Consider the following 25,554-nt stretch of genomic DNA (forward strand, 5'->3'; position numbering starts at 1 on the left):
TAGAAGCCCAATATTTTTTCAGAGGTAGATGCAGAAAAAAATATATTCAGTTTGCAACCTGATGGAGGTCAGTATAGATGGACTAATACAACAAGTCCCACACACAGCTAGAAGCCCAATATTTTTTCAGAGGTAGATGCAGAAAAAAATATATTCAGTTTGCAACCTGATGGAGGTCTGTATAGATGGATTAATAGAACAAGTCCCACACACAGCTAGAAGCCCAATATTTTTTCAGAGCTAGATGCAGAAAAAAATTATATTCAATTTGCAACCTGATGGAGTTCAGTATAGATGGACTAATAGAATGATGCTATGCCCAAAAGATTTTACTTCACTAGGTGCAGTAAAAAAATTGGTATTCTATACACAGGTGGTATATCTTGCAACACAGATAGGCTACTCCACTGACTAACACACTCTGCAATAGGCCAAAAAGGATTAGCTTTGCTAGATTCAGCCAAATGCTGTGAAAAAAACTTGCACAGCACTGGCACAGACCTGCCTGGCAAAAACTGATAGGAACTGATGTAACCTAGTCCTGAAAAGGACTGCAATTACAATTAGTCTTTACTCCCACAATCTATCTATTTAAGAGCACAGACCTGCCTGATAAAAGTCGTAGGAAATGCTGTAACCTAGTCCTTAAAAGGACTGCAATCACAACTATTCCCTACTCCCAAGCTATCTGTAGATTTGTGCGAAAATTGGCTTGAAATTAACAAGGTATAGCGCACACAGCAACAGCGGTGCCGTCTAACACGCAGCTGCAGCAGTGAGAAAATGGTGGCGACGGGGAAAATGGCTTGGTCTTATAGGGCAAGGACATGTGACATACACTGCCAATCACACATGCCCTTGCTTGTGTGAAAAAAAGCACTTCGCTCCGTGTGTGCGCTGCTGATAGGCTGACAGATTGCACCTCCCCACTGCAAATGCGGGAAAGAGAAAAAAAAATGGAGATCTTCATTGTTCCTGCAGAGATCCATCCCCTGCCCCTCCCCCCACCCCGCTGTACACTCAAACTGCGTATTAACATTAATTTTCATCATTACTGAGAAAAAATCCAGTTATGATTTTGGTGCCCGAACAGTTATCGAACATAACCTCGAACAGCCGAATTTTTCTCAAATTGTTCGTGTTCGCCGAACGGCTCGAACACCGCCCAAAACAGCTCGAATTTGAGATTGGCGAACAGTTCGAGTAGAACAACGCTCATCTCTAGTCCTAACCCCATTTATAAGGCAAGAAATCCCACTTATTAAACCTGACAGGGCACACCTGTGAAGTGAAGACCATTTACGGTGACTACCTCTTGAAGCTCATCCAGAGAATGCCAAGAGTGTGCAAAGCAGTCATCAAAGCAAAAGGTGGCTACTGTGAAGAACCTAGAATATAAGACATATTTTCTGTTGTTTCACACTTTTTTGTTAAGTATATAATTCCACATGTGGTAATTCATAGTTTTGATGCCTTCAGTGTGAATGTACAATTTTCAAAGTCATGAAAATACAGAAAAATCTTTAAATGAGAAGGTGTGTCCAAACTTTTGGTCTGTACTGGATAGATATATTCAGTAGTGCTCAAAAGTTTACATACCCCGGCAGAATGTTTCGTTTCTTGGCCTTGTTTCAGAGAATATGAATGATAAGAAAAAAACTTTTTCTCCATTCATGGTTATTGGTTGGGTGAAGCCATTTATTGTCAAACTACTGTGTTTTCTCTTTTTAAATCTTATTGACAACCAAAAACATCCAAATGACCCTGATCAAAAGATCACATAGACCAGTTCTTAATACCATGTATTGCCCCCTTTAACACCAATGACAGCTTGAAGTCTTTTGTGGCACTTGTGGATGAGGATCTTTATTTTCTCAGTTGGTAAAGCTGCCCATTATTCTTGACAAAGAGCCTCCAGTTCCTGCAAATTCCTGGGCTGTCTAGAATGAACTGCGTGCTTGAGATCTCCCCAGAGATATATATATATATATATATACACACAATTTCAATAGGTTGTGTTTCGTTACATTTTACTTGATATTAACTTGTTTTTAAAATATACTTATTTCCGTATGTTTTTTATAGAGGACTTCTTATCAGATGCGATTGTTCAAAGAATATATCACAATATTCTTATAAAAAAATGTAGCGGTTTATTCTTGGATTGTCCATTAAAAATAATAATTGCAGTAGTTACATAAAATAGGTGAAATAGTGACAAAGTGATTGATTCATGAGTGTCCATCTTTCTTTGCCTTGACAAGCACATGTCAGGATGGAGCACATGTGCTCGGCCTTGTTGGCTGACCTCCACGCGTAGATCCTTCGTCTGATGTCCTGTGAAGTCCAAGAGAGAGCCCCTCCATACGTCTTACAGGGGTTATATAGGCCCCTCATAGCATCTGTTCTTCATATATGGCTCTAACTTACACTAAGCTAAGAATAGCCCTTTGTGATGTCAGCAAAAACCTGGCACGAGGCTTCTGCAATGTATGGGCACAGAATTCAGAATTCAGCATAAAAAATGTATATTCATAATTAATATTTAACACTCATTTACTCATTTTAATATCCATTGACTCTCTCTTTTACTTTTCCTTCCTTTCACATTTTTCTTTTTTTTTCCCTCTCTCTATTGCTTTCTCTCCCTTCTACCTATATTTTTCTTTCTGTTTATCTCTCTCTGTATTTCACTTCCTTTTATCTCTTTCTCACGCTCTCCCTTTCCGTGTCTCTGTCTTGCTCTCTCCTTCTTTCCTTTTCCGTCCTTCCTCTCTTTCCTTACAGACATCTCTATTTACTAAACCCATCAGAAGTTGTGCGGTGGTCGGTAATAGTGGCATCTTGAGGAACAGCTTGTGTGGTGCTGACATTGACAGAGCAGATTTTGTTTTCAGGTAAGAGTTATATGATATTCAAGATCCTCAAGCTGAAAACCACCAGATATTTCTTTGGTGGCTCAGTCCACAAATGATCGTCCAAATCTCTTCATTTCTTATGGCTGATATTAGTCAGGCAGGTGAGACCTAAAGCACAAACAGGTGCTTCTCACAAAATTAGAATATCATCAAAAAGTTAATTTATTTCAGTTCTTCAGCAGTAAAAGTGAAACTCATACATTATATAGAGACATTACACACAGAGGGATCTATTTCAAGTGTTTATTTATGTTAATGTTGATGATTATGGCTTACAGCCAATGAAAACACAAAAGTCATTATCTCAGTAAATCAGAATAATTAACAAAAAACATCTGCAGAGGCTTCCTAAGTGATTAAAAAAGGTCCTTATTCTGTTTCAGTAGGCTCCACAATCATGGGGAAGACTGCTGACTTGATAGATGTCCAGAAGGCAGTCATTGACACTCTCCAGAAGGAGGGTAAACCACAAAAGGTCATTGCTAAAGAAGCTGGCTGTTCACAGAGTGCTGTATCCCAGCATATTAATGGACAGTGGAGTGGAAGGAAAAGTGTGGTAGGAAAAGGTGCACAAGCAACCGGGATAACCACAGCCTCGAATGGATTGTTAAGAACAGGTCATTCAAAAATTTAGGGGAGATTCACAAGGAGTGGACTGCTGCTGGAGTTATTGCTTCAAGAGCCACCAAACACAGACGTATCCAAGATATGGGCTACAAGTGTCGCATTCCTTGTGTCATGACCAACAGACAACACCAGAAGCGTCTTACCTGGGCCAAGGAGAAAAAGACCTGGACTGTTCTCAGTGGTCCAAGGTGTTGTTTTCAGATGAAAATAAATTTTGCATTTCATTTTAAAATCAAGGTCCCAGAGTCTGGAGGAAGAGTGGAGAGGCCACAATCCAAGCTGCTGGAGGTCTAGTGTGAAGTTTCCACAACCAGTGATGGTTTGGGGAGCCATGTCATCTGCTGGTGGAGGTCCACTGTGTTTTATCAAGACCAAAGTCAGCGCAGCCGTCTACCAGGAAATTTTACAGCACTTCATGCTTCCCTCTGCCGACAAGCTTTTTGGAGATGGAAATGTCATTCTCCAGCAGGACTTGGCCCCTGTCCACACGGCCAAAAGTACCAACACCTGGTTTACACACAACAGTATCACTGTGCTTGATTGGCAGAAAACGCGCCTGACCTTAACCCCATAGAGAATCAATTATAGAGAATCCATGGGGTATTGTCCAGAGGAAGATGAGACCCAAGAGCCAGCAATGCAGACGAGCTGAAGGCTGCTCTCACAGCCACATGGGCTTCCATAACACCTCAGCAGTGCCACAGGCTGATCGCCTCCATGCCACATTGTCGCATTGATGCAGTAATTGATGCAAAAGGTGCCCCGACCAAGTATTGAGGGCATTTATTGAACAGACATTTCAGTAGGACATTTTGGATTTTAAAATCATTTTTCAAGCTGTTGTTATAAATATTCTAATTTACTGAGATAATGACTTTCGTGTTTTCATTGGCTGTAAGCCATAATCATCACCATTAACAGAAATAAACACGTGAAATAGATCACTCTGTGTGTAATGACTCTATATAATAGATCCCTCTGTGTGTAATGACTCTATATAATAGATCCCTCTGTGTGTAATGACTCTATATAATAGATCCCTCTGTGTGTAATGACTCTATATAATAGATCCCTCTGTGTGTAATGACTCTATATAATAGATCCCTCTGTGTGTAATGACTGTATAAAATATAGGAGTTTCCATTTTTGTATTGAAGAATGGAAATAAATTAACTATTTGATGATATTCTAATTTTGTGAGAAGCACCTGTACATCATTAACATATGCCATTTGGCACTTGAGTAGTATAATACTAGAGATGATTGAAATTTATAGATCACCACGAATTCAAATAAAGTGCAATTGGAATAGCAGAGATCACTAAAAGAACATCCAGCGCCATTTCACACATCTCCAAAGATAGCATCAACCAAAGAGTGGGCTCATATGATGCTGCACGGACTTCCCCATAATGCCTTGCAGCTATGACATCATATAGTCTAGTGAAGTCAAGCTAGGGGCTCTATCACAAGCACTATGAAAGATGAGAGCAGGGAAAGCAGTGGCCATTTTTGGATTTTACATGCTAGGGCTAGTAGATCAGAGCACACAAGTCTTTACACAAATTCATAGAAAGGCATAAATCAGTGGTTTACTACAGCAGCCCTGAAGAACGTGGAACAGGGGTGTCTTAGTCTCAGTCTGTTTACAATAATACTAGGATTTAAGAGATAGGGAGGTGCAGGAGCTGCAGAGTCAGTGTGATTGGGAATTGATTGATCTGATGTATACAACTGTAAAGCACCATAAAGGGAACCTGTCTCATTCAGAAACACTATGCACCTGCACATATAGGGTCAATCTGAAAGTAGATAGCATTTATACCCTGTGTAGGCAGATTACTGGAGCAGCAGGTGCAGGGACACAATAAAATTTTATTCTCTCTGCACCTGCATGCTTCCAGTCATTGGGGCAATACGGGTTACAGTCACTCTTCACTATACAGTGAGATCACTCCCCTGCACTGTGACTGACAGCTGGCTCTGCACACACACACTGCAGCTCAAACTGTCAATCAAAGTGCAGGGGAGTGACTACAGACGCACTTACTGTACAGTGAGCAGTAAATGAATCCGCTCCCTGCATCGTCCCAATGACTGGAGAGAGTGGGTGCAGGGAGAATAACATTTAAATTGTCTCCCTGCACCTGCTGCTCTGGTAAGCCTCCTATACAGGGTATAAAGGCTATGAACGTTAAGATTAACCCTATGTCTGCAGGTGCATAGCGCTTGTAGATGTCACGGTTTTCCTTTTTATGCAGAATTTTTTATATTGATATACTATAAACCAGGATGGACGTTTTAGTCACCTTAGTCCTAAATTGTAGTCTTTTTTTGGTTATGGATTTTTTTTACAAAAGAGAGTGGGGGTCAAATACATAAATAAATATAAGAAAAGTTGAATGTTTTGTATACATATTTTACTAGCCCAATGAAACAACTGTACTCATCATAACCATCCTGCAGGCTGGTGCTGCCTCTTCCTATCCCTATATGTCCTTCGTTATGACTTTTTGTCAGAGTGGAGGAAGAATAGTGTTTGTTGTTATAAAAAATAATTGTAAAAATCTATCGAGTTCTCATATGAACATTGAAGCATGGATTAAATGGAGCAAAGCTGGCTCTGTGACCTACATATGAGCCTTGTCTTTCGCTGAGATCCCCCTACTTCCGCCTTCAGCAAAGAGGTAATTAAATTTGGAATCTGATGAATAGCACATGGGAGTCCCATCCCCAGTTTGCCTAAGAATGCGGAAGGTGATAGATTTATGGCCCTTGACTGCAAATGAGAAGAACTGGCAGGCAGGCAAAATTAGGCTACTTTGTTCCATTCAAATTATGAATATTGAATTTTTTATGAACAGCATAGAAAAAACAGTTATGGATGTCATATTTTCGGAGTCATGATGAAGTGGCACACGTAACGCATTGTCTTATGTCACTGGGCAGTTACAGTAACACTTTCAGGCTAATAGCGCCCAGATGGATGATGCTATCCATGCCATGTTTCCTCTCTATAGAAAGGAAATCTAGATAGGACACATGACATTCACATCTCCCTGGCTGATATTAATTTTGGCTTAATGAACTGGCCGCAAAGCAATGCAAGTGAATGAGTGGAGTTCGGCACTTGGCCACAATAGCGCAAAATATGTCTCCCATATCTATAGAACCTATACCTCTCACAAAAAAAAAAAATATTTATATCTGGTAACATGGCCCTGGAAAGTCTTGGACATTGCCCTTTGTTGCTTTGAAGTCGGGAAGAGCCTAAGTACACAAGGACATAAAATTGTCTTCACATCAATCTGTTGCTTCATACTCATACTGACTACTTCAAAGGAAATGGTTGCATCACAGACCTTCTGTTTAGCAGGGGTCATTGAGCAAATGAGAGGAAGAGATTGTCAGCTATTCTTCCCCTGGCCCTGATTCACAATTCACTGCGAAACCATGCTCCTATACTCGAAATGATGGTGACAGTGTGGTTAATGTGTCAATGCACATGTATTATGTATTCACAGGTACATACAGTATCTTATTAAACTGTTCCTAATGTAAAAGTGCATGTATTTTCACAGGTGGGACCTGCAGGTGCGATATGTAGACACAACATATGCACAAGGGTCGTCCACTGTTATAGTCCGCTCTTGATGTGACTCCAATGAATACTCAGTTTACAGTTATGGTCTCCTAACATTAATTTTCTAGGCTGAATTTGCCCCCACTGAATTGGACTAAAGATGTCGGGACTAAGACGGACCTTGTCTCTGCAAACCCAAGCATCCTAATAGATAAGTAAGTACCTGGGATTGGGTGGCCAAAGAAAATTAGATATCCAAGAAAGCATTTCCATATTGAAAAGTAATTGTATACCTCTAGCATATTCCAAACCTTCATGATTAGTGGTGGTCAAACCTCTGGAATCCAAAAAGATCCTGGCAATGAAAGTGTTACAGCTGAGCCTTCTCCATTGTACTCCTGGCCAGAATCAGTGTGTGAAATTGCAGTCTAATTCTATTGAAGAATTTTGGCCACAGTGAATGGCCCAGGAGGACTGTTGTGCAGAAACAAAATAAGAGGAGACACAGCCCTATGCTAGCAGGGTGGCCCCTTTATGCTCAGCATCATTGAACGTCCCAGAAATCGAACCTCCACCATTTATAAAGTGATGGCAAATTCTAACAATATGCCATCAGTGTATAATGTAAATTCTTTTCCAAGTCAATGGTGGTCAAAGTTCCTCATTAAGAGACCATCATAGGTGACCCACAAGAACCCTGTTGAAAAAGTCAGAGCATTTCAGGGAAAAAGCATTGATAGAAAATTATCAATAATAGCTATTCTCAACCCAATGGTCCTACATCGCTCTTGTGTCATTGACTTCCTGGTCTCCAGCTTGTACTTGTGCTACAGGGGTGAGGTTTCAACATGGACATTTGATGAATTGGCTTCAGCAGCTCCATGTCTATGCTGGATGTCATATCTGGAATAATGAGGAGCAGAGAATGGTGGGAGACTGAGTAGTGATGAAGCAGGATTATCATGAGATCGGTGACCTTCACTCATTACATTATTTTATGCCATTCAAAGTCATTAGTAAAAATGTTTGGACAAGCACTTGAGTGAAAGGACTACAAACCCCATCCCGTCATTCGTCTGGATTGTGAGATATTGGGCTACGGCAATGAGCTGAATACTTGCCCTGGTAATATCAAAATCTAATTACAAAAATTTGAGATACAGTATGTACGAATAGTCTGATTGTGTAGGAATTATTCCCACCTAATGTTTGCATCTTTGTTAACAAATAGTTCAGAATTAGTGATGAGCGAGAACGTTCTGTTAACCTTTTCGGCGAGCATGCTCGGGGGCTTGCCGAGTATCTTCAGAGGTGCTTGGGTGTTATGTTTGAGTCAGGAAAAGGAAAGGAGAAGCTCCAGCCACAGATAGATCCCAAAATAGTTTCCTTTATTGAATTAAGATGCAGATGCCATAGCACATGTCCATAAAAGCAACGCGTTTCGAACGCAAATTGTGCGTTCTTTATCCAAGCTAAATACAAATGGCAAATGGCCAGTATATATATGTGAACAAACCAATAAAAACATAGCAATCGAATCATGTGACATTAAAAACAAGAGTTGCTATAGGATAATATAGAAAGTGCGATAAGCAGAAGACAAATGGTACAATTAAACACACATAAGAAGAACAATTCTCTTAAGTGAGAGCAAAACTGGAAGAGTACCCAATTATTTAGTGATAATGAAAAAGAAGTTCTCGTCGCATGTTGAGCCCATCCGGGTAACAGGTATTTAGGAAATACATCCAAAAAGCCTCTCGGTCAAAGAGATGTCTTCGATTGTCACCACCTCTTGGATTTAATATTAGGCATTCGATTCCATATACCTGAAGAGAAGAAGTATTCCTGTTGTGGACTTCTATAAAGTGCCTGGAAGCATGAGATATATTGCGATTAGTTATATTCATAATATCTCTAGTATGTTCTGCAATGTGTTTTTTTAATTTGCGTGTTGTGGATCCAACATATAATTTATTGCAACTCGTACATTCTATTATATATACTAGATAATCACTTTGACAATTAATAAATTGTTTTATATCATGCTCTTGGGTTTTTTCTGTGTTAAAAAATTCTTTAGTAGTTTTGACATAACGACACATTCCACAGCGGTTCTGTCCACATTTAAAGAAACCCTTACAATTAAGCCAAGTGTGGGGTTGTCTTTTCGGTCTCTGATAACTAGGAGATAGCATGTTACCTAAAGTCTGAGCCCGCTTGGCCACTACTCTGCAACCTGATTTTAATATCGTAGCCAATATACTATCATCATATAGAATAGGTAAATGTTTCAGAATAATATGCTTGATCTGAAAAAACTGAGGACTAAATTTTAAGGAGATAATTGGTTTGTTGTTTTGATGGTTAATAGTATCAGAATTAGATACAGATCTACTGTTGGATGTCTGAATAAGGTTCTCTCTGGATTTGTTATAAACAATCTTTTCGGCTCTCCTAAGTGTCCAGGAGGGATAACCTCTTCTAGTTAGTTTTTTCTTACATGACTCAATTTCATTTTGAAGCCCCGCAACATCACTGCAATTTCTTTTTGTACAGATAAATTCTCCTACCGGGATAGCCTTAATAGTGGAAAGTGGATGTCCACTAGTGGCATGCAGGATACTATTACCTGCCATAGGCTTCACAAACGTCGATGTAACAATTTTACCCTCAATAATTTTCAAATTAAGATCTAAAAAAGAAATGCAGAAAGAATGAGAACAATAAGTAAAGGACAAATTGAAGGTATTTGTATTGAGGTATGTCACAAATTCAGGTATGGCGGAAACATCTCCACACCAGATAAAGATCAAGTCGTCGATGTATCTGCCATACCAAAAGAGACAGTGGGACCAGGGGTTAGAAACTGTATATAACCTTTCATGTTCCCAGAAGGACATAACTAAATTAACGATTGAAGGAGAATATTTAGGCCCCATGGAGACTCCTTTGGATTGGAGAAAATACTGCTGCTAGTAGAGATGAGCGTTGTTCGACTCGAACTGTTCGCCAATCTAAAATTCGAGCTGTTTTGGGCGGTGTTCGAGCCGTTCGGCGAACACGAACGATTTGAAAAAAATTCGGCTGTTCGAGGTTATGTTCGATAACTGTTCGTGCACCAAAATCATAACTGGATTTTTTCTCGGTAATGATGAAAATTAATGTTAATACGCAGTTTGAGTGTACAGCGGGATGGGGGGAGGGGCAGGGGATGGATCTCTGCAGGAACAATGAAGATCTCCATTTTTTTTTCTCTTTCCCGCATTTACAGTGGGGAGGTGCAATCTGTCAGCCTATCAGCAGCGCACACACAGAGCGAAGTGCTTTTTTCACACAAGCAAGGGCATGTGTGATTGGCAGTGTATGTCACATGTCCTTGCCCTATAAGACCAAGCCATTTTCCCCGTCGCCACCATTTTCTCACTGCTGCAGCTGCGTGTTAGACGGCATCGCTGTTGCTGTGTGCGCTATACCTTGTTAATTTCAAGCCAATTTTCGCACAAATCTACAGATAGCTTGGGAGTAGGGAATAGTTGTGATTGCAGTCCTTTTAAGGACTAGGTTACAGCATTTCCTACGACTTTTATCAGGCAGGTCTGTGCTCTTAAATAGATAAATTGTGGGAGTAAAGACTAATTGTAATTGCAGTCCTATTCAGGACTAAGTTACATCAGTTCCTATGAGTTTTTGCCAGGCAGGTCTGTGCCAGTGCTGTGCAAGTTTTTTTCACAGCATTTGGCTAAATCTAGCAAAGCAAATCCTTTTTGGCCTCTTGCAGTGTGTGTTAGTCAGTGGAGTAGCCTATCTGTGTTGCAAGATATACCACCTGTGTATAGAATACCAATTTTTTTACTGCACCTTGTGAAGTAAACCTTTTGGGCATAGCATCATTCTATTAGTCCATCTATACTGACCTCCAGCAGGTTGCAAATTCAATATAATTTTTTTCTGCATCTAGCTCTGAAAAAATATTTCGGCTTCTAGCAGTGTGTGGGACTTGGTCTACTAGTCCATCTATACTGACCTCCATCAGGTTGCAAATTCAATATAATTTTTTTCTGCATCTAGCTCTGAAAAATATTTGGGCTTCTAGCAGTGTGTGGGACTTGTCAGATGGTTGAGTCTGCAGAGCTGTTTACTCATACCATAGCCAGGTAATCAGAGGTCGGCCCAAGAGCTTCTGTGAATCCAGACGAGGAAATGATCTGCACTGATGCCCAGAATCTTTATGAGTCGGATCCAGGACCAGACGCAGAAGGTTTCTGACCATAATGTAGACCCTCATTCCCAAACTGTAACTCCTGTTGGTGGAGACAATGAGGAAGACGATGATGAGACTCAAATACCTGATTGGAGCGACAACTTTAGTTTTTTGTCAGGGCAGGAGCAGGTTGGCTCTGAGGACGACGGGTGTGATAACACACAGGGTGATGATGATGAGGTTGGAGATGCCACTTACTGTCAACCCACAGTCAACCAAGAGATGAGGTATGCAGAGGAGGTGGAGGAGAATGCTAGTGACGACAAGGTCAGGGTGTGCCTTCCTGGACAGAGACGTAGTACTGGAAGCACGTCAACAACTGCATCCTCAAGCACAACTCTGCCTCTCACCACAAGTCGTGGTGGCTCTTCTGGTCGCATGGGTGCTAAGCCTTGCATAGCCTGGGCATTTTTTCAGATCGATAAAGATGATCCAACTCGTGTTATCTGTAACATTTGTCAGAAAAAGCTAAGTAGAGGCCAAAAAATACATAGTTTGAGTACTTCATGCATGAACCGGCACATGGACATGAAGCATAAGTTGCAGTCGGAAGCTCACTGTGCTACAATGCGGCCTAGCCGGAAGGGCCAACCAGCCTCTGCCACATCTTGTGCATCCACGGCCTCTTCATCCTCTGTGACTGGGGGGACAGCAGTCACACCTGTTTTGGGACGCAGACCTGCCACCTCTTTACCCGCAACAGCCAGCGTAATTGGCAGGTCATCATTTTCTTTGGAGGTGGTAACACCAGCTGGTGTTGAGCGCTGTCCGACATCGATAGCACCACCTTTGGATGAAGGCAACCTAACATGTCCGCCTGCATCTTCCTCACAGACCGGCAGTTTGCCGGGGACAACCTTATCAACCCCGTCTAAGCACAACAGCCAGCCCTCGGTCCCTCAGAAGTGGACAAGTAAAAGACCATTTCCTCCTAGCCATGAGAAAGGTAAGAGGTTGAATGTCACCATCTGCAAGCTCTTGGCTACAGAAATGCTGCCTTTCCGCCTGGTGGACACAAAGGATTTTCGAGACCTTATGTCCGTTGCAGTGCCCCAGTACCAGATGCCCAGTCGGCACTACTTCTCAAAGAAAGGTGTGCCTGCGCTCCACCAGCATGTCGCACACAACATCACCGCTTCTTTGAGAAACTCTGTGTGTGACAGGGTGCATTTCACCACAGACACTTGGACGAGTAGGCATGGATAGGGGCGTTAAATGTCGCTGGCTGGGCACTGGGTAACTATGGTGACTGCAGGACAAGGGGCTGCTGTCCAAGTCTTGCCGTCCCCACGAGTTGTGCGTCAATCCTCTTTATCTCAAAGTTACTCCACTGCTTCTGCCTCCTCAACCTCCTCTCGGTCCTCCACCTGCACCCAAAGCCTGTCTGGTCATGCCACAAGCTTTCTAACTGCGCAGAAGGGATCCTGCACACCTCCTTACTATGCTGGCAGTAGGGCTCAACGTCATCAGGCGGTTTTTACTTTGAAATGTCTGGGAAATGTGAGTCACACAGCTGAGGAGTTGTGGTCAGCTCCGGAGAACCAATTTCATGAATGGTTGTCTCCACTGGACCTGAAACCAGGGAAGGCCGTGTGCGACAATGCTGCAAACCTGGGTGCGGCCCTTCGCTGGGGCAATGTCACACACGTGCCTTGTATGGCTCACGTGTTAAACCTGGTTGTCCAGCAATTTTTAGCCCACTATCCCGGACTTGATGGCCTTCTGCAGAGGGCACGGTTGCTGTGTGCTCACTTTCGCCGTTCGCATCACGCAGCTCAGCGACTTACATCTCTACAGATGTGATGTGCCTACCCGGTGGAATTCAACTCTGCACAAGTTGCAGTCACTGTGGCAGCACCGACAAGCCCTGGTGCAATACGTTCTGACGTATAGCCTGGGCCAACGAGATTCAGAGGTGGGGCAAATCACGCTGGAGGAGTGGTCTCAGATCAGGGACCTATGCACCTTTCTGCACAGTTTTGAAATGGCGACGAAGATGTTTAGTGCTGACGATGCCATTATCAGCATGACTATTCCAGTGATTTACATGCTGGAGCACATGTTAAACAGAATTCGGAGTCAGGTGGTGGCACAAGACGAGGTGGAGGAAGTAGAGGAGGAGGAGTTGTATGCGGAAGGGCTAACATCTGCAAGGTCCAGACTGTCGGCAGCACCAAGGCGGCAGGCATGTGAGGGTGGGGGAGATGGTTTTACCAGGGCGCATGTGAGCAGCCAAACTAGTGAGGAAGGTGCAGGAGCCCCGGAAGAAGTGGAGGACGAACTGATGGAAGACTCCTCAGATGAGGGAGACCTTGATCACATTTCTGTTGTGCGAGGTTGGGGGGAGAGGACAGAGGAAGGAAGCATGATTGTTACCTCGCCACCAACACAATAGGGACTTGGTGCTCCTGGATGCGCAAGACACATGAGTGCCTTCTTGCTGCACTACCTGCAACATGACCCTCGAATTGTGAGAATTAGAAATAATGCTGACTACTGGGTTGCCACACTGTTAGATCCCCGGTACAAAAGTAAATTTGCAGAAATTATTCCTGCCATAGAAAGGGATGCACGCATGCAGGAATATCAGCAGAGACTGTTGCAGAATCTTTCATGTGCTTTTCCACAAAACACCAGTGGTGCACGTAGTGAAACTCACAGTTTCAACTTGCCAACCGTGGGACCGTCGAGTGTTCAGCACTCAAACCGTAACAGAAACACAGTATCTGCTGGTAACATCAATTTTGCAGAATCATTTCACCACTTTTTTAGCCCATCCTTTGCAAGGCCACAGGAGACAAGAAGTCTGACACATAGTCAACGCCTAGAGACGATAGTACAGGAGGATCTCCAAGTAAACATTGAAGCCATGACTGTGTCACTGGATCCTTGCTCTTTTTGGGCTTCCAATCTGGATAAATGGCCGGAACTAGCACTTACGCCTTGGAGATCTTGTCATGCCCCACAGCTAGCGTTCTGTCTGAACGTGTGTTCAGCGCTGCTGGTGGTGTGCTGACAGATAAGCGCACGCGGCTCTGCACTGATAATGTAGACAGACTCACGTTCATAAAGATGAACAAATCATGGATCCGAAACGACTTTTCTACCCCTCTGTCATCCTGGGGAGAGAAAAAGCTTGATGATTGGTTAAAATCACCTCACCAACCATTTTAAGCTTTCAAATTACTAATCATGTTTATCTATATCTTGGCTGGAAAATAATTTGGGCTTTGTAGCAGTGTGCAGTACTGATTCTATTAGGCCATCTATACTAAGCTCCACCAGATTTAAAATTACTAATCATGTTTATCTGTATCTTGGCTGGAAAATAATTTGGGCTTTGTAGCAGTGTGCAGTACTGATTCTATTAGGCCATCTATACTAAGCTCCACCAGATTTAAAATTACTAATCATATTTATCTGTATCTTGGCTGGAAAATAATTTGGGCTTTGTAGCAGTGTGCAGTACTGATTCTATTAGGCCATCTATACTAAGCTCCACCAGATTTAAAATTAATAATAATTTTTAGCTGCATCTAGCCCGGAAAATAATTTTGGGGCTTCGAGATGCGCAAGACACATAAGTGCCTTCTTGCTGCACTACCTGCAACATGACCCTCAGATTGTCAGAATTCGAAGTAATCCTGACTACTGGGTTGCCACACTCTTAGATCCCCCACACTCTTCGATCAACCTTTTCATTTTAATAAAGACCAAAAAAATGGTCATTTTTGAAATTATAAGCATAAGCAGGTTATTATAAACTGAAATCAAACAGTTTTCAACTCAAAACTTTATTCTAGGTGATGTTACAATTGCACATAGGACCCCTTGTTCGAAAGGAGCTTCTGAACTCTCTCGTTCATTGAATTTGTCAGGTTTTGGATGGTTTCTGCTTCAATTGTTTTGCATGAGGACAGAATACCCTCCCAGAGCTGTTGCTTAGATGTGAACTGCCTCCCGCCATCATAGACACTCCTTTTGATGATTCTCCAGAGGTTCTGAATGGGATAGAGGTCAGGGGAGCATGGGGGTCACACCATAAGATTGTCCCCTTTTATGCCCATATCAGCCAGAGATGCAGATGTGTTATGTGCAGCATGAGATGGTGCCTTATCATGCATGAAAATGATCTTGCTGTGGAATACACGGTTCTTCTTCTTGAACCATGGCAGGAAGTGCTATTTGAGAAACTCCACATACATTATGGAGTTCATCTTTACCCCTTCAGGGATCCTAAAAGGGCCGACAATCTCTCTCCCCATGATTCCATCCCAAAACATTACTCCACCTCCTCCTTGTTGGCGCTGTAGCCGTGTTTGCGTGGGGTGTCCATCAACCAGCCATCCTCCACTCCATCCATCTGGACCATCGAGCGTTGGACGGCACTCATCCGTGAACAAATCAGTTTTGAAATCAGTCTTCATGTCTTATTTGGCCCACGGGAGCCGTTTCTGCTTGTGTGCAGTGGATAGAGGTGGTCGACAGGATGGCGTATGCACACCTGCAAACCTCTGAAGGACCCTGCATCTTGTTGTTCGGGGGACGTTGGAGGCACCAGCAGCTTCAAAAACTTGTCTGCTGCTATGACAAGGCTTTTTTGCCGCTGCTCTTTTAACCTGATGTTATTGCCTGTAGGAAAGAGTCCTCAATTTGCCCTTATCAGCACGCACACGTGTGTACTGTGAATCAGCTACATACTTCTTGATTGCCAAGACACTTCATCCTGATCATTGCACAATGTTGATTGTAGTCATGCCTTGACCTAAACACTCCACAATTTGTTGCTTCTCAGCAGCCGACACATCCTTTTTGGCAGAAAATGTAGGCTGCTTAATAATGTGGGACAGCCTTCTTAAGTAGTCTTGCCTTTCATTGGACACACCTGCCAAACTAATTAGCACAGGTGTCTGCAATTGCTTACAGTGATAAAAAGAGCCCTGACACACATCACCATCAATGAGTTTAACTGACAAACAAACAAATTCTTCCCTTATCACTCCTAAACACTTTTTGCATAATAATTTGGAACACAGTGTACATGTGCTTTTCCACAAAACACCAGTGGTTCACGTAGTGAATCTTACAGTTCTAACTTGCCAACCGTGGTCTGTATGGAGTTGTTCAATAAAGGGCCCAAAATTAAGATAACATAGACGGGAGAGGTCTCTATGAATAGGAATTCCTAAGTATTTGATACCCTGTGAGGGCCAGGCAAAGGGAAAGTTGGACTGGATGGAATCCTGTATGGATTTGGGGAGGGAGACATCGAGGGCCTCAGACTTCGCTGCATTGATTTTAAAATTTGACCATGTAACAAAGTGATCTATTTCAGCCATAACAGCAGGGATGGATATACGTGATTGAGTGATATATACTAGGACATCATCAGCAAATAGAGAGCACTTGTACTCGGTGCCTCCCACCTCAATCCACCTAATATTGGGGTTATGGCAAATTGATGAGAGCAGGTGCTCCATCACTAGGATGTATAAGAGAGGGGAGAGAGGACATCCCTGCCTTGTCCCATTGGTGATTATGAAAGGTGATGAAAATGTTCTGACGCGCCCCCTGGGCCTTGGGACACCCGGAGCCGGACCCTTTTTCGTGGATGTTGGTGGTTGTAGTCTCCGTGGCGGCGACCCAGTTCCGTGGCTCAGAGCGGTCAAACCAGTGGCGGAACTATTTATGTGGTTTTGATGTTTAAACGTCCGACTACGCCACCCATGGATTGCGGTCAGAGTGAACCGCCGCTGCAGGGCAGACCGCTGAGGCTGGTGTTGTGGGTGCAGCAGAGCATAGCATAACTCCCCACTGGAGGAGTATAGCCTCAGGGCAGTGTATGCGGAGGATGGGGTGATGGTGCAGGGCATCAGCAGTAACGACACGGAGTCAGTGATGCAGTCCAGGGCCTTTACTCACAGTTCTTATTATCCAGACCACTTCTGCAGGTAACGGCTGCCCACGTCGTACTGTGCTCGCCAGGTGAGGGGCTCAGACAACTCCCAGATAACTTTGGAGTGCTTCACAGGACCCCCTTTGTGTGTCCTTTGTCTGGCCTTTCTTACCAACCCTTCTGTCCGGCTGCCTCGGGCCTCCTCTTGGTAAACTTGGCGCCAGTTTCCCTGACTCTATGTGGTGCCTTCCTAGCGGGTGTAGCGAGGGGCTGCACCACATAGAATGTCACAGCCTCCGGTTTCTAGCTGAGGGTCGTTTCCCGCCTCCACTAGTTTCGGGGACCGGTCTCCCCCGTTGGCCTGACCCCTCCACGCATTTGGATTCGGGCGTGCGGTGGCGACTCGCCTGTCCGCACCCCTGGGATCCCTTCGTTCCTCGTTCCTGGAGCCTTCTCCACTCCTCTTCCTTCCTTCTCCCTCTTCCAGGCCTGGGCCTCTGTTACTAGGCCCGCCTCCGGAGCAGAGCTCATGCAGAGCCCCTGCTCCCTGTCACTTCTGCTCAGACTTCTCTGCACTGAACTAAGATGGTACCCACCTTTTATATTCCCTTCTCAATGCACCCAGGAACTGCTTCCTCCCTGCTCCTGCACTACAGGATTCCCCTTCCTCAGTGTTCCCTTCCCACTCCCCCCACTCCAGCCAGGGACAGGAACTGTCGTGCCCATCTTCGGGGCATATTGGTCGCCCTGCCCCACGGCAATGTGGTGTAATGCATGCAGGTGTCGGGTCCTGATCCACATTCCATCCTTACCTGAGAGTGAGACATCACACCTCTGGGTGAGGTGCAATACCTCTGTAGCAACCGAGCCCTCAGGGTGCTACAGTTCCATTCATCTTCAGCCTAGGTGACGTATTGCGATACAGGGCCGTGATTTTGGCTATAAAAGGGTCCCCTAGACCCCTACCCCAAGCTTTTTGAGAGAATTATATATGGCGTGCCAGGAGACTCTATGGAATGCTTTCTCAGCATCCAGCGAGAGTATCTAATTACAAATTTTTAACTGCATATAGCCCAGGAAATACTTTGTGCCTAGTAGCAGTGTCTGCTAGTCAGCGGATTATCCCGGCTGTTAAGCAAGCTACACCACCTGTAGTTTGAACACTTAATTTTTTTCAAAGGAAATGTTTCGGGACCACGGGATACTCAGTGAAGAGCATCGGGGAGGCACCCCAAGGCATAGGGGCTGGGACTGGAGGTAGGATGCCTTGCGGTGGACAGCCGACCCACCAGCGGACAGGCACCAGTATTGGGAGAGGGGGGGCTGGCCGTCAGGGTTCCCCGCGGCTCTGGCACAAACCCGGCGACACGGAGGTGGCACGGGCAGGAGCGGACTGAACGTGTCGGCTTCTCACTTTTTGGATTTTAGAAGGGCATGACATGCCTATATCTGTGTCTCCCCCTCCTTTTACTCCTCCACCTCTTTTCTTTTCGCATGACTATATGTACTTGTCACTTTTCCATGTGCTAGTTGTGTCTTCTGAGCAGTTTGTCAGCTTTTGGACACCTTTGAAGGTGTTTTCTATGTGTTTCTATGTGTTTTTGTTTGCCTGCCATTGGTTTTAACGGTGTTCGAAGTTGTTCGACGAACCGAACTCGAACACTATGGGGGTGGCTCAACACTAGCTGCTAATGCATGAAAAACTTATGAGTCATTAAAAATTGTGCCACATTTAGTAAATAGTTAGATAGCTCAAAAGTGTAGTTGCTGTATTTTTTCAGATGGAAATCTAGTGCTTGTAATGCAACATGGTACGGTATACTAGTATATAATGAAACGTCAAATGTATTGAATTTATCACAACAGATTCTAATACCCCCAACAATTACAGGTACTAGCATATGGCTTGAACTTTGTACCGGATAAAAAATTTAATCTATTTGATACCCTAATGGACATCAATAAGTTTGTTAGAAATCTAACTATTAAAAGGCACTTTTTCAATGAAGACCAGGGGGAACAAATTATTCATGTTGAGGATCAAGAAGTCAATCATTATCGTAACTTTAATTTTCAAGAGCAATTAGCTATATTGAATTTGGAGGATCTTCAAGTAACCACTGCTTCCCAACAAGACTCTGTGAGTTTATCACCTTCTTTCAAAACTCGCAATCCGTATTTTTATCCTGTTCAATCTAGAACTGAGTCCATGGATAAATTTCAAGATGTGATTCAACGTAAATTAAAGGCTCTTTATTCATCTATTGAAACGAAGACAGCTACAAACAATCTTAATAATAGCCAAAACAAAGCTCTTCATGAACTTATGCACAATAATGAAATCGGAATAAAAATGTCCGATAAAGGAGGTCGGGGGGTTGTTATGGACAAAATAATGTACGATACTCAAATGTCATTATTGTTATCTGATACTACAACTTCTACGAAGCTGTCTTTTAATCCTTTGGAATCATATAAAACTGCTACACGTGCTATTATCTTGGAGGGATTTAATTTGGGAGTCATGTCAGAGAAACAGAAGGATTTTATGCTGGTCGATCACCCCATGTTGCCCTGTTTGTATGGGTTACCTAAAATTCATAAGGGAATTATACCCCCTCCTATGAGACTGATCGTGTCCAGCATTCAATCTGTTTCTGAACATTTGGGGGATTGGCTTGACACATTGTTGCAGCCTCTTGTACAGAGATCTGCTGGTTTTTTAAAGGACTCTAAAGATGTTTTGAATCAATTAGCACAATTGGAATGGAGAAATGAATTTAGTTGGTTAAGCTGCGACGTGGTTTCATTATATACTAGTATACCGTACCATGTTGCATTACAAACACTAGATTTCCATCTGAAAAAATATAGCAACTACACTTTTGAGCTATCTAACTATTTACTAAATGTGGCACAATTTTTAATGACTCATAATTTTTTCATGTACGAGCAGCAGTATTTTCTCCAATCCAAGGGAGTCTCCATGGGGGTTAAATATTCTCCTTCAATCGCTAATTTAGTTATGTCCTTCTGGGAACATGAAAGGTTATATACAGTTTCTAACCCCTGGTCCCACTGTCTCTTTTGGTATGGCAGATACATCGACGACTTGATCTTTATCTGGCGTGAAAATGTTTCTGCCATACCTGAATTTGTGACATACCTCAATACAAATACCTTCAATTTGTCCTTTACTTATTGTTCTCATTCTTTCTGCATTTCTTTTTTAGATCTTAATTTGAAAATGATTGAGGGTAAAATTGTTACATCGACGTTTGTGAAGCCTATGGCAGGTAATAGTATCCTCCATGCCACTAGTGGACATCCACTTTCCACTATTAAGGCTATCCCGGTAGGAGAATTTATCCGTACAAAAAGAAATTGCAGTGATGTTGCGGGGCTTCAAAATGAAATTGAGTCATGTAAGAAAAAACTAACTAGAAGAGGTTATCCCTCCTGGACACTTAGGAGAGCCGAAAAGATTGTTTATAACAAATCCAGAGAGAACCTTATTCAGACATCCAACAGTAGATCTGTATCTAATTCTGATACTATTAACCATCAAAACAACAAACCAATTATCTCCTTAAAATTTAGTCCTCAGTTTTTTCAGATCAAGCATATTATTCTGAAACATTTACCTATTCTATATGATGATAGTATATTGGCTACGATATTAAAATCAGGTTGCAGAGTAGTGGCCAAGCGGGCTCAGACTTTAGGTAACATGCTATCTCCTAGTTATCAGAGACCGAAAAGACAACCCCACACTTGGCTTAATTGTAAGGGTTTCTTTAAATGTGGACAGAACCGCTGTGGAATGTGTCGTTATGTCAAAACTACTAAAGAATTTTTTAACACAGAAAAAACCCAAGAGCATGATATAAAACAATTTATTAATTGTCAAAGTGATTATCTAGTATATATAATAGAATGTACGAGTTGCAATAAATTATATGTTGGATCCACAACACGCAAATTAAAAAAACACATTGCAGAACATACTAGAGATATTATGAATATAACTAATCGCAATATATCTCATGCTTCCAGGCACTTTATAGAAGTCCACAACAGGAATACTTCTTCTCTTCAGGTATATGGAATCGAATGCCTAATATTAAATCCAAGAGGTGGTGACAATCGAAGACATCTCTTTGACCGAGAGGCTTTTTGGATGTATTTCCTAAATACCTGTTACCCGGATGGGCTCAACATGCGACGAGAACTTCTTTTTCATTATCACTAAATAATTGGGCACTCTTCCAGTTTTGCTCTCACTTAAGAGAATTGTTCTTCTTATGTGCGTTTAATTGTACCATTTGTCTTCTGCTTATCGCACTTTCTATATTATCCTATAGCAACTCTTGTTTTTAATGTCACATGATTCGATTGCTATGTTTTTATTGGTTTGTTCACATATATATACTGGCCATTTGCCATTTGTATTTAGCTTGGATAAAGAACGCACAATTTGCGTTCGCAACGCGTTGCTTTTATGGACATGTGCTATGGCATCTGCATCTTAATTCAATAAAGGAAACTATTTTGGGATTTATCTGTGGCTGGAGCTTCTCCTTTCCTTTTCCTGCATGGTTTCCGAAGTGGTTCCTCGTGCTCCGTGCCACAGAACGCTAATACTCAGGTGAGCTGGTGATTCCTCACCGTATATGTATGTTTGAGTCACTCTGTGCGCATGATTAGCGACTGTTTGTCAGCTTTAATATATGTGAGGAATGCCTACTAAACAGGTGTTCCTCACCTGTATTAAAGATGTCAAACAGTTGCAAATCATGCACACAGAGTGACTCAAACATAACACCAGAGCATGCTGAAGATACTCGGGAAACACCCGAACATGCTCGTAGATCTCGAGTAACGAACATGCTAGCCCATCACTATTCAGAATATAAAAATCTTCACACCCCCACAGAAAAAAACTAAATTTTCAAGGGTGACTTTCAGTTACTTTGAGGCCCACTGAAATGAGAGATTATCACATTTGTTGGTAATTCTTGAGATGAGAGAATCTATTCAAGGCAAATGCAATTCCTCTTACATTTTTCAAACAATTCCAAACATTTTTGTGATTTGCTTTTTGCAATCCAAGCAATGGCAGCTGGCTGGCCACCATTTTGCTGATTTGTTAAGGACCGGTAAAGAGGTAAAAACACAAAAATCTACCCTTCAAACTCTCTATACTGCTCTCTCTTATTCACTCCTCCATGGCATGTGATGTCCTTTTAATCCGGCTTCTGTTGCTGATGTGCATCATGACATGTATGAGGCTGCTCATGATGTCAGAGGATTACACTGTATGCTCATGACGCGCCCCCTGGGCCGTGGGGTACTCGGTGCCGGGCCGGTTATTGCTAGGGGAGATGTCACAGTTGCCTTGACCCGGTCTGTGACCCGGTCAATAAAGGGAGATATTTACAGGGGATTTATAATTTTATATACAGTTCGTGACGCGACCTGTGGTATGCAGCAAAAGGGAGCCGCCGCTGCGGTGCAGAACCTCTGGAGCCGTTGTTAGTGCAGCGGAGTTGGTTCAGCTTTCCACAGGCAGAGCTCAGCTCCAGGGCAGGAAGTAGTGATTTTATAAATGTTGATGTGTGGTGTAGTGCAGAGGATGGCACAGTTAATAATCAGTCCACAACTTAATGGCAGTTTCCTCTTATCTTTACCTGCGGTGTTTAGGCAGACCGGGGCAAGGGTACTAGCTGGTAGTAGAGGTCCGGGCGGACTAGAAGCCAGCTGGGGGATCCACCTAGCCAAGTGGAGTTGTAGGCCTTCCCTTTGCTCTACCTCTTTGGCCCTGCTGCATATAGCTATGCTGTGGCCCTCGTCCCTGAGTAAAACGTCTTTGTTCTCACCCGTATGGCAGGGAGCTCGGGCCCTCCTCAAGTGTCTCTCCCACGTGGCGGTGCTGGGCCCTATGTGCTGCGGAGCCTCCGGGCATCTGATGGGGCCAGGAGACCTGCAGTCTCCTTCCCTCCAGTTTCTGCTGCTGGGCTTTCGGTGCCCCACAACCTCAGACTCTGGTGTCCGGTTCTTCTGCGCTCTCCTCTGGGGTGAACTGCCGTGCAGCTCCACTCCCTAGGTCTTTCCTCGTCGACGTCCTGACTTCAACTCTTCTCTGCTCTCCTCACACTAACTAACCCCGCCTACAGATCCTAGTTGCTAAGGGGAGGAGCTCCCCTTGCTGGTCTGGAGCCAGGAAAGTGTTGTATGCTAGCAAAACCTGATTAGGGGACCCTTCCTTGCTTCCAGGCATGGCATCACCCCTTGTGAGCGAGGCAATGCTACTATGGCAACCGGACTCCTGGGATGACACATTCCCCCTTAGTTAACTTCAATACTCCTGGGACTGAGGATACCTTTTAAAAGTAACAATAACAATTCACATTACAAATAGTTTAAAAAGTCAAAAATTATAAAAAAACAAACCAAAAATGTATAGCAGTCACTGCAGCGCTTTACACCACAATCCAGGAATTGTCTTTTTCTGGATAACTGAAATTTGGCTGGTGGGAACTGCATCAACCCACTTTGTGTATCGTCCCTGGGCGTGGCTTCAGGGCACTCTTTCGGTGGGCCTGGTCTTCAGCCACGCCTGCCCTTTATTTTCAAGGCCACTTACTAACTATTTTCAATATTGTCCTGACCACACCTAGTCCTGTGGTCCAATTGTCCATAAATTTAACAAATATATATATATAGCATTATTCAACGATTACAACTATATATAACATACACTTTTATTCTCTTACACTTTAGTTCCTCCAGCGGGGATGGAGCTGACATTTAGTACTCCGGGTCGATCTACGTAGTACATTTGTTGTCACTGACCTACCCTGGTCCCTAGTGTCTACCCCTGGTGTGGTGGGTTCAGTGTGAAGTACATTACGGGTAGTCTGAGGTAACACCAGTAGGCTGGGTAATCTCCTACGAATTCTTTGACTCACCCTGGGTACGACAGGTTCACTGCTAGCAGAGGGTAGATTCTCCTGGTCTGCTGCTGATGAAGCATCTGTCTCTGGGGCGGACTGGTCTTCCAGAGGTTCTGGAGCCTCTGCAGCTCCCGGTGAGGCCGCATGGAGAAAGGTCAGGACAGGTACTGTCGGGGTCGTAGCGACATTCCACTCGTCCTCCAGTCACTCCAAATTAAGGCTATGAGCATGGGTCAACCATTCAAAGAATGAGTCAGACAAGCTGGTTCAAACTCAGAGCATGCTCAGAAGGCTACTGGCAAGCCACGATCTCAGCAATGTTCTGCCTTTATTTCCGCATGCACAAACCTAAATACACTACATAATGGGGAGGGGAAAGGGGTTGTTCGGGGCGGGGTAAGCCATAAATGGATTGTTCGGGGCGGGGTAAGCCATAAATGTCCAGTATCCGGCCACTCCTGATTGGTCCACGTCTCCTTAACTCAGTCTCTGGGCATACAACCGTCAGTTGATGATTCGGTTTCATTTCTCTTAAACAGGTGCTGGCTGATACCGGCGCCATCTTAGCATAAATTTCGATCTAAGTAACACGTAGCAAGGAAAGCTTATTGTTATAAGACACAAAATGGTGGTTAGTACATAAGTAAAGCGTATAAAAGTATAAAAGTATAAAAGTGGAAAAATATATATTCTTTCTTACCCTGACAGTACCACAAATGCTCTGTCCACCTGTGTCCAAGACTAGGGAAATGCTCCAAGGACTGTCTGGACCACTTCTTCCACCTCTTCTGTGGGCTCAGGGATGTCTTGGTCTTCTTCTTTGTGTTTCTACTGTTCAGGACATATCTTCAAGTGGTCTCTTGAGGCTGTCGGTGAAGTTTCCCCTCCATCTTTACTGATGAGGCACAATTTGGTGTTATCGTAATTCGAGGGTAGGACGGTGTATGGCTCATCCTCCCACTGGTCACCTAATTTATGGACTCGTCTCTTCCTCTTAAGTACCTGTTCTCCAGGTGATAAGGGAGCTGCAGGTGCTTCAAAGGCTGGACCTTGGTCGGTAAGCACCCGTTCAGGGTAACCATGCGGGCGACAAAAGTGCTGTTGGAATTTTTGGGCTGCGATCTGAGCCGTCTGGTCTTTCACTGGCACTACTACCAAGAACCGGGAGTAGTGGTCTACTATAGTGAGAGCGTAGACATAGCCTGACCAGCTTGGGGCTAGCTTCACGTGATCCAAGGCTACCAGTTCAAGTGGTTGTTTGGTGACTATGGGATGCAGGGGAGCCCTCTGGCTATCACGGTCTTTCCGTC

General features: G+C 43.5%; 1 protein-coding gene across 1 annotated transcript in view; it reads left to right on the forward strand.

Annotated features, from left to right (window-relative positions):
* LOC141165455 (alpha-2,8-sialyltransferase 8F-like) overlaps nucleotides 1-25,554 on the forward strand; it is a 589,715-nt gene that overhangs the window by 539,796 nt on the left and 24,365 nt on the right. Inside the window, exons 5-6 of the mRNA XM_073651052.1 lie at nucleotides 2,788-2,897; nucleotides 7,257-7,343. Coding sequence (XP_073507153.1) covers nucleotides 2,788-2,897; nucleotides 7,257-7,343 — 197 coding nt within the window. The remainder of the gene's footprint in view (nucleotides 1-2,787; nucleotides 2,898-7,256; nucleotides 7,344-25,554) is intronic.

The sequence above is a fragment of the Phyllobates terribilis genome, unplaced genomic scaffold (assembly GCF_046119375.1).
Source record: "Phyllobates terribilis strain yellow unplaced genomic scaffold, ASM4611937v1 Scaffold_11__3_contigs__length_659146591, whole genome shotgun sequence".
NCBI lineage: Eukaryota > Metazoa > Chordata > Amphibia > Anura > Dendrobatidae > Phyllobates > Phyllobates terribilis.